The 13,245-nt window shown below is 34.7% G+C and overlaps 1 protein-coding gene across 19 annotated transcripts in view; it reads left to right on the forward strand.

The window, feature by feature from the left end:
- The window catches only part of CYRIA (CYFIP related Rac1 interactor A), a 60,378-nt gene that overhangs the window by 27,553 nt on the left and 19,580 nt on the right, over positions 1–13,245 (forward strand). For 8 of the 19 annotated variants that reach the window (XR_011140043.1, XR_011140044.1, XM_009676837.2 and 5 more), the window contains one exon: positions 8,875–8,954. The exons of 4 other annotated variants lie outside the window; for them this stretch is intronic. Coding sequence is in view for 12 of the 15 variants with exons in the window: in XM_009676837.2 (XP_009675132.1) it covers positions 8,885–8,954 (70 nt within the window). In the remaining 3 variants the exon portion in view is untranslated. Of the gene's footprint in view, positions 1–8,874; positions 8,955–9,140; positions 9,221–13,245 lie in introns of all 19 variants that reach the window. 7 more of the 19 variants (XR_011140042.1, XM_068937135.1, XM_068937133.1 and 4 more) reach the window with 2 other exon arrangements.

Consider the following 13,245-nt stretch of genomic DNA (forward strand, 5'->3'; position numbering starts at 1 on the left):
CAAAAACAGATTTTATAGGAAAGTAAAAGTAGGCCACAGTCACTACTGTGCATCAATTTTATTCTCTCAGTAAAAAGTTACTCTGCAAATTTCATTGCTAAATTAAGAATAGTTTCCAGCAGTGATTTGAGTTAATTACTGTAAAGCCTATCAGGGTCGGTATGTTATCTTAATTTTCATTTATACTTATGAGAAATTATTTTTTAATTAAGAGGATGATTTTGATTCAGCGCCATCCACAATACTCTTCCTTTACTTGTCATCTTCTGCAAATAGCAGATTGGTTAATATAAAAAAAGAAGTTAGAATGGCTTTTAACAGCTCATCTTGGGATGCAAAAATTTGATTTTGCATTCTGTGTTAGTAAAACATAATGTACAAATAGGTTTAGTTGGAGATGTTCTTCTGAAGGTATTATACACAATGCAAAATTAAGAATCTCTTCATGTTCCCCTCATTAAGAAGGCTAATGTGCCTGTCTATTAGCTAAATGCAATTTTCAAGACGGGATGTTTTACAGAAAATGCCATTATCTCCATCTTCCCCTGTAAATTTTAATGAATTAAATGTCTAGTGTGAAAGAATAAAAGTTAATAAAATAATATCCAAAGAGATAAAAAAAAAAAAAAAACTATGTAAAGCTAACAAGGCTGAAGAGTTTTACTGTAATTTATACTTTTCTGTAACTCCCGTCTAGTATAGAAATTAGACTAATTTTTTGGAGTAAATGTGCTCTTGTTCAGTATTCAGCCCCCTACTCCCTTAACTCTGAGAGCAATCTTTCAGAAATTCAGTAGCTTAGTAATTTTCTAGCTGGTTATATATTTAATTTATGGTCCAGTATGATGATCGAATACTCTTTCCTCAGTCTTTCTGCTTACCAGTCTATCTGCAATTGTGGTTTTGGTTGGGAGGGTGAAGGGATGTTTTTCCTCTCCTTCCTGAGTGTAGTATTTTACACTTGTATTTACTGAATTTCTTCTGTATCATGTGTCCTATTTGTCAAAATGATTTTAAACTCTTGCAGTTTTTCAGAATATTTATATTCTCATCTGGCTTAGTATGTATTTTATTTTGTATTCCACTATCTGTCACTAATTAGAAGTACTGACCATAACCAGATCTGTGCAACAATTAATAGATACATTTTAACATTACCTTCCTAGTTTAACGGTAAACCACTCATAACTACTTTTTCAAGTTTTCAGTGTTGCAATGAATTTATGGTGCTAAGTACAATTTTCTCTCTTCTCATCTACTGTCATTTGCTAAAGCTTCTTGCTTTATATATTTCTTTTCTTCCTTTTGTCCTTCGATATGCTCATGCAGGCATACTGATTTCTAATGCTCTGCTTTGTCCATTGGAATAGCCTGTTGTGTGCTTTAACTGTTGGCTGTCCTACACCCCCTTATCCATTAGATTAACTTTCCTAGAGACCTCTTCTTCCAGATACCTGGAATTATTGAAACTACTTTTTTCAAATCATGATCTTTAATTTGCTGTTTTCCCTTTCTTTTCTAAGAATAGTAAACTCAGCTGTTTTTAATTAATTTCTCCAGTATTTCCTTCCTTTAGTTTCAGTCAGTTCCTCCCATAAGTATCAATCAAGCCTAAAGCAGCCATTCCTCTAGTAACCTCCTCCATGGTCTAGAAAGAACATTTATTACTAATCAACTCCAGGAACATGTACAGATATATGGTTAATTATGCTTACTAAAGCGTTTTGCCCAGTTCTGCTATTCAGATGCCTCCCTAGTTCAGCAAAACCTTCTTTACCACTGTCTTGGGAGTAGGTGTTCTCTAAAATATCTTGGGATCGTACCTGTTCTTTGCTCCTTTAGCCCTCATCAAGAGACGCACAGTAATTTTTTATTCTCTTACCTTTTTCTGAATTTAAGGAAAAAAGTGCATATACTTCTCCAGCCTATTTACAATGTTTTTTATATAATGTTTTTTTTTCAGTGAAACTGCTACTGTTTCCATCAACAGCATAATATTATGAAAGAGTCAGCAAGTTTTGCTGTTTTGCATAACAAGATATATTAATTAGGGCCATTATTACGCAATTGGAAGTATTTCAAGCTAATAGCAACTAATCCCTACTAGGAGCAATATTTCATCTTTAATTCCCAAATCCTGAGCAACTGATATGTAGTGTGTCTACTATAGCTATCCTAATTCCCAAGTGTGTTGGTATATTTCTTTGATCAGAATTAATTGTCTTTTTAGTATTGTTAGATATCGTTTGACCCCCACCCGACCCTATCTAGAAAGGATACTTGTGAATACTGCTTCAGATCCATATCTTATAGTTCATTACCCTATGGAAGAAAAATACAGATTTTAGCCAGCAAAATGCATTGCATCATATACACTGACACGTTCAGAGCAGATCACTATTAACTATGCAGTAAGAAATCCAGTTATTGTAGGATTTGTGTCTGTCTTGACGGCGATTAGATGTGCTGTTTTGGCATTTATATTTTAAAGAGGAGTAAAATGGATAAAGAGCAAAGACTTACTCCTATTGCCAAATGAAACAAGAAATAACTTGAAAATAAAATCACTTTGAGGAAAATCTTAATCGTAATTCTACAAAGAACTAGAGTATGATAGTTTTTATCATGTTTTTCTTCAGGTGCCTGCACTGGATTTTCTATGAGAATTGTATAAAATATTCTATATAAGGTAGTCAGTAGGGTGAATAATTTGCAATCAATAGGCTGAAAGGAGCAACAACACTGTTTTTCCCCCTGTTTCTGACTTTTTATTCGAGTCCCGTTTCTGATTCTGTATCTGAGAATGTATATGATCAGTAATAGATTTCCACTCGTATCCGTGATTATTGAAACCAGATAGCTTTTCATATGCTCAAAATCTTTATGCTTCCAAAAGTGTATGTGTTATCAGATGGTTCATTTCCTTTTACATTATGATTTTGGCGAGAGAAGATGAGGACACGGGAGTTTTAAGATGAAGATGACGATGCTGCTGCTCTTCTCTTACAAGAGTTCTTCAGAACTGAGTCAAACTCCATCTGGAAAAACATAAAATGATTTTGTTTTGCAGGAAGAAACACTTCAGTTAGCCAAACCTGCTCCCTTCCTGCTAAAGGCATCCCTCTCCCATGTTTCAGTTAGGTAAACGGTAGTATCCTGCTTCGCTTACCTAACAACATCAGTTGACAGAAGCGCCGTTTATCATATAAGGGGAAATTTTGTCTGTGTATAAGCATTTGTGAATGTGATGCCAATATTCGTTGAATTGAAACTAGATTACTGTAGTTATTACACACTGGAAAGAAGGAGCATTACCTTCTCGAACATATAATTTCATTTCAAGCATGTAATTTTCAAAAATATAACTTTAATTTTATTCTAATCTTTTTTTTTTAGTGTGAAACCTTGATTGTGACCTATGAATCGGAATTCGGGTATTTTGATAAAAAATATCTAGTGTCCTGGTTTTCATGCCTTCACGATGGCTCTTTTTGACATTATACACTTTGAAATACGTATGTGTTTTCTGTTCCGAGTATGCTCTGCTTTGAAAGTTGGTATATAAAATAATTCTACCCTAAGTGATAAGTTCATATGAGGTAATACTTTTTTTTTTTTTGCCTTTTGATTTTAGCACATCCATGACCGAAGCTCTTTAATCCTTGGGGCTACAGATATTGATGTTACTGGCCAACTCTTAACATTTTGTGATCAGTGAAAAATGCATTTGTCATTGCAAACTATTTATTAACTCCCTTTGACTTACCTCCCTTTTTTTTGGTAGTTTTTAATTGTGTCCTGCAATCTACATATCAGTTGACAGTAAAAGCTCTTGGCTTGAAGCTTTATTTATCTAGGAACTATGTTAGAATTGTGCAAAGCAGAAATTATCCTTTTATCTTGGATTACTTCACCTTGAGCAATGTTCTTCTCTTATCCGCTTTTCACTACTTTACATCTTTTTTTCTGGTGGTAGGGAAGGGAGGTTGCCTGTTTTATCCTTCACCTGCTTAAGGAATATATTTGTTCCTGTGTTTTCTTTGCTTGCGAGTTGCTTTTTGGTGCTTCTTGATATACAAATATATTTTCACTGCTTAACTTTGTTCATAAAAAGAAAGTTGTAAAAATCTTAAATTCATATTTATTTGTCATAAGTGTAGATAAAATGGTTTTAATTTTTCTGGAAAGAGAATATAGCCTAGACTTTGAAAATAACTTTTTTTTCCTCATAAGGCACAGGCCTTGCTTGCTAAAGACGTCTGCAGGTGCTTCTCTATGAAATATCTCCAGTTTGCCACTATTTTTGTTATGTTTGTTACTATAGCAGTGCAATCTTGTGTTATTTCTAAAATAATTTCCCTACAGGAATAACACCACTTTTCGTAACTAACATTTATTTGCACAATCAAAGCTATTATGGCATCAATTCAAACATTTACTGGTAGAATAGTTGGTGACAATGATACTAGCATGTTCATGAAATTATTCTTAAATACAAGAAAATTGGAGAGATTATCAGAAAAAAAATAGCATGCAGCTTGGGGATAAAGTACTATGTGGGGGCAATTGCCAAAATACTTTGTTTTTGATCTAAAAGGGACCTTCTTGGGATTGGATGCTGCTGCTCTTTGAAATTGCAGTTAATTATTCATGCGGTAAGGTCAGTTCCACGGCTTTAAGGATGCTAGTGTGCTTAGTACAGCCGAGTTTCCCGGGTCTGCAGCCTCCAGGCCTCTCTCTTCACAGATGCAGATGTGCTGGTTGAAGTTATCACAGCTAAACATTCACTGCCACTCCCGAACTTGGGAGTCTCTGTTTCCCCTAAAATCTATCAATGGAGCTGCTCGTGAGAACGCTCCTAACCCTATTTAGTTAGGATTATCTAAATGAATTTAAACAGTAGGTATTTGCTGATCCAGCTGATTTTGACAATGCCTTTTAGAGTATGTTTATGTAAGCAGGCAGATTTAGGAAATAATTTCTGGCAAAGGAGCACTGATGAGCAGCCAAGAGTTGAGCTGGTGTACATGCCCTTTTTCGCTAGCACATTGCTGAAATGCTTGTCTGTCTAGGTTCTCCTTCAGTGTAGCTGCTGTCATGCTTGTGTTTCCGAGTTTGTACTGATACACATTAGTCCTATAAAAGCAGAGGAAATAAATGTTATCTGTTACAGAGTTATGACTTCTTAGCAATGTATTTACTATTATAGCTATCAGTTAAAAAAAAAAAAATTACAAAACTCCCCTCTTCTAAGTTATGTAGTCACTCAAAACAGCATGTAAGCAAAGATAAAGACGGTTAAATAATGTGACATTTAGAATACATGCAAAATCTGGTTGACAATAGCCAGGCTGTGAACATTTACTAAGTTTTCAAAATTCTATTTCAGTATGTTTGAGAATATGTTAAATCCATGTCAAATTTGAAGTATTTCCTTTTGGTTTTGGTTGGGTATTCTGGGATTTTTTGGTGTGTTTTTAAGGCGGGGGGATAGTACTTTATTAATGAAAATTGAAAAAAAAAAATATTTTAGTGTAGGAAAAGGGATTTCTTTTCCCGTCCGAGATAATTCTTCGAGAATGTGTAAACTAAATTCATTAAACTTTGGAAACAGTGGTTGATAGAAGATCAGCCTGTGTTGTTTTGGCTCCAAGTTCAGTACTTTAAATATGCATTTGGATAGTGGTATATAAAACACAAAATGCTGACTGTACCTTCTTGTTCACTGCTGTCTTTATAACTTACTCATATTTTTGTATGCATCTAAATGCTAAGCATAACGAGAGACTAATTAGTTTTAAGCTGTCAACAATTTTTGGCTTAGAAAATACTTTCTTTGTGCTTACGTACATTCTCACCTAAGATTTAATGATTTGGAAAGCAGTAGAAAAGATGGAAAATGAAAACATGATTCTTACATCAAAATGCTATCACTTCTAAAGTATGCTATTAAAAGTTGTAATTTTAAGGGATTTGGACACTAAAGAGAAGCTGCTATCACTTAGGAGTGCTGCAGTAGCAATATTTTATAGGTATGCATTGACTCTCACTTCAGTATATAAACTGATTTTGCAGTAAAAAAAAAAAGTGCTTTCTGGTTTAATAAAGTGGAAGGGTATGTTCTTAAGGTTAAACTTCTATAAATGCTTTGTTACTATACATCAGTGGCTTATTTACATTTAGGTCACAGCTAGAGCATAGATACTGACCTGCTCCGAATTTGTCATTAGTTACTTTGAAATCTGGTTAAAAATTATGCTGGAAGTGACATACATTTCATGAGGTATAAAATAAAGTATTAGAATTTCCAGGGAAGGTTTGGTGACATCCGAGTAAGCAGAAAGTATAAAGAATGAAATAATTCAGTTTAGGGGCAAGGAAATATGTTTCTTAACCCTTTTGTTAAGATGAAGGCTGGCCTTTTAGTATGGAATTAATACTTAAGTCGACTTAAGGTTTAAAGTAAAAGTTATTTGCAACAAGGTCTTATCTTTAGTTTTGTTTTTAGGAAGCCATAAAGAAATTGTTTCATATCATAAATGAGACATATCTAGCACCTGACTGAACCATGTCTTCTAGATGTTGAAGTTGGATATCACTGTTTTGTTTTGTGCCTATTGGAGACAGAAGGTGTCAAAGTATCACCTTCAGGATCATGGCAGACCATGGCAATTGGTGCAAAGCTTGTGGCAGGGTTCTCATTTCGTACCTGTGACCTAAACGGCTGCATCTTCATCTAAATAGGGATCGACGGAAAGGGGAACAAAGTGAAAAATGAGTTAAGGAATATAGTGGAAGTTCAGGAAAAATACTCGTGTTTAGAAATCTCCACAGCCTTGATATCCTTTACTCCTATAAGGAGGATCAGAGATTGGGCACATGACCTCAAGCAAATGAGGGAGCGTATCCTCAGTTTTTGGCAAGGAGGGCAGCTTTCTTGCTGTTTGAAGCATGCTATCAACCAAACAGTCTGTGGATGCAGTACTAACTTTGACAGGAGAAGAAATGGTTGGATACTCTCTGAAGATTGAAGGCGATGAGGTAAGATATGGCTTAAAATGAGAGTTGAAAGTGAGGAATCTAAACTGAAGCAATTTAGATAGTGACAGTATTTCTTAATAATATAAACTGTTTCTTTCAGGTATGAAAAGGAGATAAATATATGTATGTTATCTTGTCCCTTTTACATGATGCTGATAAAAATGTATTACTCCAATGTGAAGAACTATTACTAAAATACGAGATTTAATGTTGTATAAACTCTCTTCGGTTCTGTTTGCATGTTTTTCCCCCTTGTAGGATAATCGGAAAGTTAGACTGAGTTCATACGGTGCAGATTTTGTTCTGGAAGTAAAACTGTGTTACTTTTTCTGCATATAAGTGGGTATAACTTTATGAATAATGGTGAATTTCCCTCATGTTTCAAGTGTGTGTGTTCAAAATGCTGCTAATTACAAAAGGCTTAGCAGTCTGCTCACTGGATCTTTTCTGGAGAGAAAATTTTGAAGAACTATTTCATGCAAAACATTAAAGCCATTTGTCTAACAAAAGCTGGGTTTATGTGAAACTTCATGCTCTGAACAGGTTATTGACTAAATTGATACCATTTTATGAGTTGACCAGGACTGCTTTAAAATCATCAAGCTTTCCGTTGCAGGGCTCTTCCCAGGTTTTCCTACTATGGAAATGTATCCTTTCTATGCATATAGAAATGAAGGTTAACGACACTTTTTCTTCTGTAATGCTTGGAGGAGAATTTGTGGGGAGGAATCTGTTTCCTCAGATAAAGTATCAGCTATGTACATGCATAGAATCAGCTTTTTGTGTTCTGATTTCTTAAATGGCAAAAGAGTTAAACTGAAAACTAGATCAGCATCAGATGTGAGCCCCAAGATCCGTGCTTTAGAACACTGAGAACGTCTGTCTTTGAGGCAAAAAAGTTTTCAAACTGACTTTTAAATCTTAAGTTACGTTTCTCTACATCCCTCTAGGCAGACTGTCTTTATTTCTTATATGTGCTTTTCATGACTTGATTTTTCTCTTTTCTGAAAAAAGTTTAAGTTTGCCCAAGAAAGCTATACACAGTTTCAGAATAACAGGCCCTCCTAAGGGCTATACGAGTAAAAACCTACTTTTTTTTTTCAATTCTTCTTTCTGCTTCAGAGATGCTTGTTTTTTTCAAGAATTGGTCACTTTTTCTTTTGGGAATTTTTCTCATTGACTTGGAATATTAAAGCTTCCAAGATGGTTGAAAAAATTGGAACTTAAACCTTTTTTTTCCAAAAATGCACACACAAATTTTTAAGGTTAAAAGGAATAGGATTTGTAACTATTTTTATAATATTTTGATGGTAATATTTAAGGCCTTACTGATTAGAAACAATTTGACTCTTTCCCTTAAACTGAATCAGTTTCCATAAAAAAAATATTTTCCATGAAATCATGCTTGAGAATCCAAACCAAGGATTAAGAGGCCCCCTACTCCTTTTTTTTTTTTTTTTTTTTTTTTTTAACCTCTGGAATGGGATTTGGTAATCTGAGCCTAACAATTCAGAGGATTAACAAATATAGATGTGGATAGTCCTGAATTTGTTTTTCGTGCTAATAAAACAAGCTCAAAAATATCCTTCTGTTCCTGGTAAAGTTGTACAGATGCTTAAATTCCAATTTGTTGAATAGAATTACTTCTGTATTTATACAAGGTCCTCTTCTCTGTCCCAACACACATACATCACAGGATTAACCATCAAAATGTTTTCCGTGGTCCAGAACTTGCCGTAATATTTAGTATATGATGCAGATTGTGTCAAGCTGTTAGCTGCAACGTTCTAATGTTACGTATATAACTGTTTACAATTTTGTTGCATTTAATAGGTTTGCTGGGATGGGTAATCTTCTTAAGGTCCTTACCAGGGAAATTGAAAACTATCCACATTTTTTCCTGGATTTTGAAAGTAAGTTGAAAGAATTACAAGGCAATGAGAGAATCTTTTCCCTGACTTTACAATGAACTGAGGAAAAACTTAAAATTTGATTGCTTGCAGTGTAAATTTTCCAGCAGAACCAGTATGTCCAAGTCCTTGCCTCTAAAATCGTTTGCTCACTCAGGACTCCTTTTCTCTTCCTTTTCTATTTTTCAGGAACCAAATGGGAAATCTTTTAAAAGTTCTCACTTGCACAGAGCTTGATCAGGGGCCAAATTTTTTCCTTGACTTTGAAAGTGAGCAAAGCTTCTTGCCTGGCTTGCCTTCTTTGCTTATTATTTCCTAATAAACTGCATGTGCTTATGCCTCATAAAGCAATTCAAAAGAGATTTGCAAACAAATCAAGTTACACTTCAGTTGAATATTGGTTTCTGATATTTACAAAACGATTTAGAATAATTTAAATCACTTTTGAGCAGAGAAAGGGGCAGAATGAGAGTCGTATCTTGAATTAGTTTCAAGACATTTATAATCCATCGTTAAATTTACATGTGAATGAACTTAACTTTCTTTAACAAATCAAGGGTAAAAAATTTCTTAGGTTGTTTCATTGAATGAAAATACATAGTGGAAATAAAAAGCTTAAACATAAACAGGGTGGTACTCTTTTTTTTTTTTTGCCTGGTTCAGTAGTAATTTAATTGGATTATTACAGTTTCTAAAAAGTAGTGAAGTGGTCAAAGTGTATGCACTTGATTGCATCTCTCTTAATTGCATGTTTATCAGTTTGCAAAATAGTACTTCACAGACTAATTTCCTGGTCACATCTGTATCTAAATCAAAGCTATTTCACTTTTGCTGGTTAGTTTTCCCGCATGTACTTCTAGACATTTTCTTGAAAACTAGTCATCAAATCCTTAAGTATGGACTTAATCTTGCCCCACTACTTATATGCGGTGCTTTTTATTTTACGTACTAACAGTGTATGATGTTTTGTCTTTTAATACCTTTATTCTAAAAAATAAACATATTTTTGAAAGAAGCCAATTTAAAAACAAATTCATTTTGAAGCATGGTTTAAAAGAGAATTTCAGCTGATTAGACACAAATTCTATCACCTGAAAATAGTTTTCTTGAATAATTTATTCCTAAATTATTTTTTTGGGAAAAAAAAATTACTGAAGTGATATGAGACTCTGTGTATGCACTGTGAAGCCCTGATTCAAAAAGTCACTTAAACATGTATTTAAATCTTACAAATGAAATTGTTCAAACATGCTTTCTTGGATGAGAGCTATGAATATCACCGTGCACATATCTTAATTTTCTCCTCCTGAATTTATTTACCACATTATGAAGAATCAATTTTAAATTATGCATGAAAGTTAATCGTTTGGTTTAGGTTTAGCAAAAGGTACTGCAAGCCTTGTAGCTTCCTTTCAGTTTGGTCTATATAATTTGAGAATTTTATTGTAAAACTGGGTTGTTAAGCCATCATGTAAATTTTCTCTATCAAACTTCAGAGTACTTTAATGGAGCTCTGTGGCTTGCCAAGGTTTTACAAAGGTTTTCAGCTGCCTTGAGCTTCCAGGTTTAATCAGTCCCATCATGTCATGCATTGTAAGAACATGCTATTAACCAAAACTGCAGACTTGGCAGGAAACAGGTGGTCTGGCAGGGGGAGGCCTTGTTGGAGCGGAGGTAGGGGCGAGCAGGGAAAACACGTATGTTAGTGCATTGGCAGTGGAGGTTGGTTTTTTCCCCCAAAAGCACGTTGCGAAAAAGAAGCAAACGGGGGGGGGGGGGGGGGTGATGCTGAGAACACCCTCTCCTGGAGGAAGTGGCAAGTGGTTAGCGTAGGCACATGCGCCCACTCCTCAGGCACTAACTGGAGAGGAGCTGAACTACCTCCAAATTTAAATAAGTTTGACACTTCCGAGTGAAAGGTTAAAATGTGTTGCTGTTTTATTGCTTTTAAAGTCCTGGAGGTTTTTATTGGGTATTGTGTAGAAGAGATGTAACTGAAGAGCCCTTTAGTTGGGGGCTTTCATCTCCTTTATTTAGCCATTGTAAGGAGTAAAAGGAAGCTCTTTTGTTAGTAGGCATGAATAAGAATCTACTTACATGCTTGCTGGACTTGTTTGGTGACTTTCTGTGTACTTAGTTTTTAGTTTGAGTTCAGTGGATGGAAGTGGCCACTACAGTTGACCATTCAGAGGACGTATTAAAAATCCTTCAGCCTTGTGTCTGTAGGGTATAATTGCTACAGGCAGAGCCACTGTAGTTCTGGTCTGGAGCTGGGGCCAGTTTGTTGATATCCTTTTAAACAAGATGGCTAGGACTGCTAAACTAGGGAGATATTCACTTGGGCACATACTGAAATCTCTGTGTACATGGTAGACAGTTTGATAATGTCTGTGCAGTATGAGGCACAAGTTAATTTTACAGAATCAATGCTGCATTACTCGTCTTCTTATTCCATGACCATCTTCTTCCTTCTCCTCAAAAAAATTGTTTATACTCCTTTCGTGAATCTTTCACACAAAAATGATTATTTACCCAATAGTTAACAATAGCAGTATAAGCTTAGAACAAATGTACATTTATACTTTTATGCTTATAGGGCAGTTTTGCATACTTTATAGATTTGGGGAATTGCTGTGTTAATTATGTAGACAGTGACTGTAACTGAAAACTTCAAAATTTTACATTTTGTTTATACTTACAGGTTATAGAATGTATGTTATAGAATATGTATTATAGAATATTTCTTAAATTCAGATATTTCAGAATAGAATCACCATAGTAAAGATCCACTATTTATATCAAACTGATGCAAAAAGCTAAATACTAACATGCTGTTCCTGTTTTTTCCTGTATTTTTATTTATTATTGTCTATCTATTGTCAGCAGTAATAAATATTATTTGAATCAGCATTTGAATCTAATGCAGTTACCAAGGTTTCCTTGTAAACAAAAAATTAAAAAGAAGCCTTTTCAAAGCTTTGGATCAACACCAAGCGAAGCAGAATGACTTGGTGTGTCATTTAATGTGAAATCGGGTTATGACAGATTCATAGCAGAGAAGAGGGAAAACTTGGGTGTTTTCATGTTACCATTTGTATTACAAAGACAAAGTAAGTGTAGCCAGGTGTGAAGAGTAGAATTATTTCTATAGCTGTGTAATTCTCCCACGACAGCCCCCCTGGCATGATGAATGCTTGATATTCCAAGATGTAAATATAGGGACATTCTGTTTTAGGTCCTATTTTTGTTATTATTATTATTAAATAAATAGAGCATGGCAGTTGGGCAGTTATTTTATTGGTCTTCCATCTCTCCCCCCAAGCGACTTAATCTGTCTATACCGGGAGCTAGCAGTTTTGTTTCTGCTTTCTTCAAAAGGTGCTTTCCAGTCACGGCAGGTGTTGGACGTTTCAAGTAACTGAGAAGATGGTTTTGATCTGATGAATTTAAAATCAGGCAGAGTTAAGATTATTGTGGATGTAAATGTTCGCTTACCCAATTATATTTCCTCTTTTAAACTCCCTTAATTCTGTTAGCGGGATGTGCATGTAGCCTGTAGATTTAAGTAGTTTATACTTTTTCTTGACATCTAAAGGGCAAAATATACACACACACAAACACATATTTTATATATATATACACACGCACACAGATGCATACAAATAAAATCTGTTGTATCTAGGTTAATAAAGAAAGGTTAGGCAGCTATTTTAAGGAGCGTAAAAATCCCTTTGTTTTGTTGCTAAAGCCTTTCAGCAAACGGAGTTTTGACTGTATTTATATTAGTTTCAGACTCAATATAGGAATATCATAGACTTCATTCAGTTTCAAATTTATTGCATAAATATATTAGCTATAACACTCTTTAAATATTTACTAATCTTCCAGCTATCCTCCAACTAGAACCATGTGGTGGATGTTAGATGCGAAGCTTAAAGGAAGGGTTAGCTTGACTGAAGAAATGCAATATTCCTTTCTGTCCACAAGGATTTATTCCAGCTGTGCAGCACCTATTTTAACACATTAATCTGAGAAGAATACCATGCCTGGTTGCATCTGTGGTTTAGATTGTGAAAAATAGCTAAAACAAAGTTAAATAGGCAAAACTATAGTTTCAAATTTTAGCAAAGTAATTTCTGTTCAGTAGCTTGCTTGAATATGTTGCTGTGCCCCTGTAAGTATCCAAGGGAGGTTTCTGCTGAGTTTCACTGCAAGAATTGATAATGAACATTATACAGGAAGCATTCTGGAGAATGTCCCTTTCTAAATAGGAGGTGCTTTGAGATTATGTGTT

The sequence above is a fragment of the Struthio camelus genome, chromosome 3 (assembly GCF_040807025.1).
Source record: "Struthio camelus isolate bStrCam1 chromosome 3, bStrCam1.hap1, whole genome shotgun sequence".
Classification (NCBI taxonomy): Eukaryota; Metazoa; Chordata; class Aves; order Struthioniformes; family Struthionidae; genus Struthio; species Struthio camelus.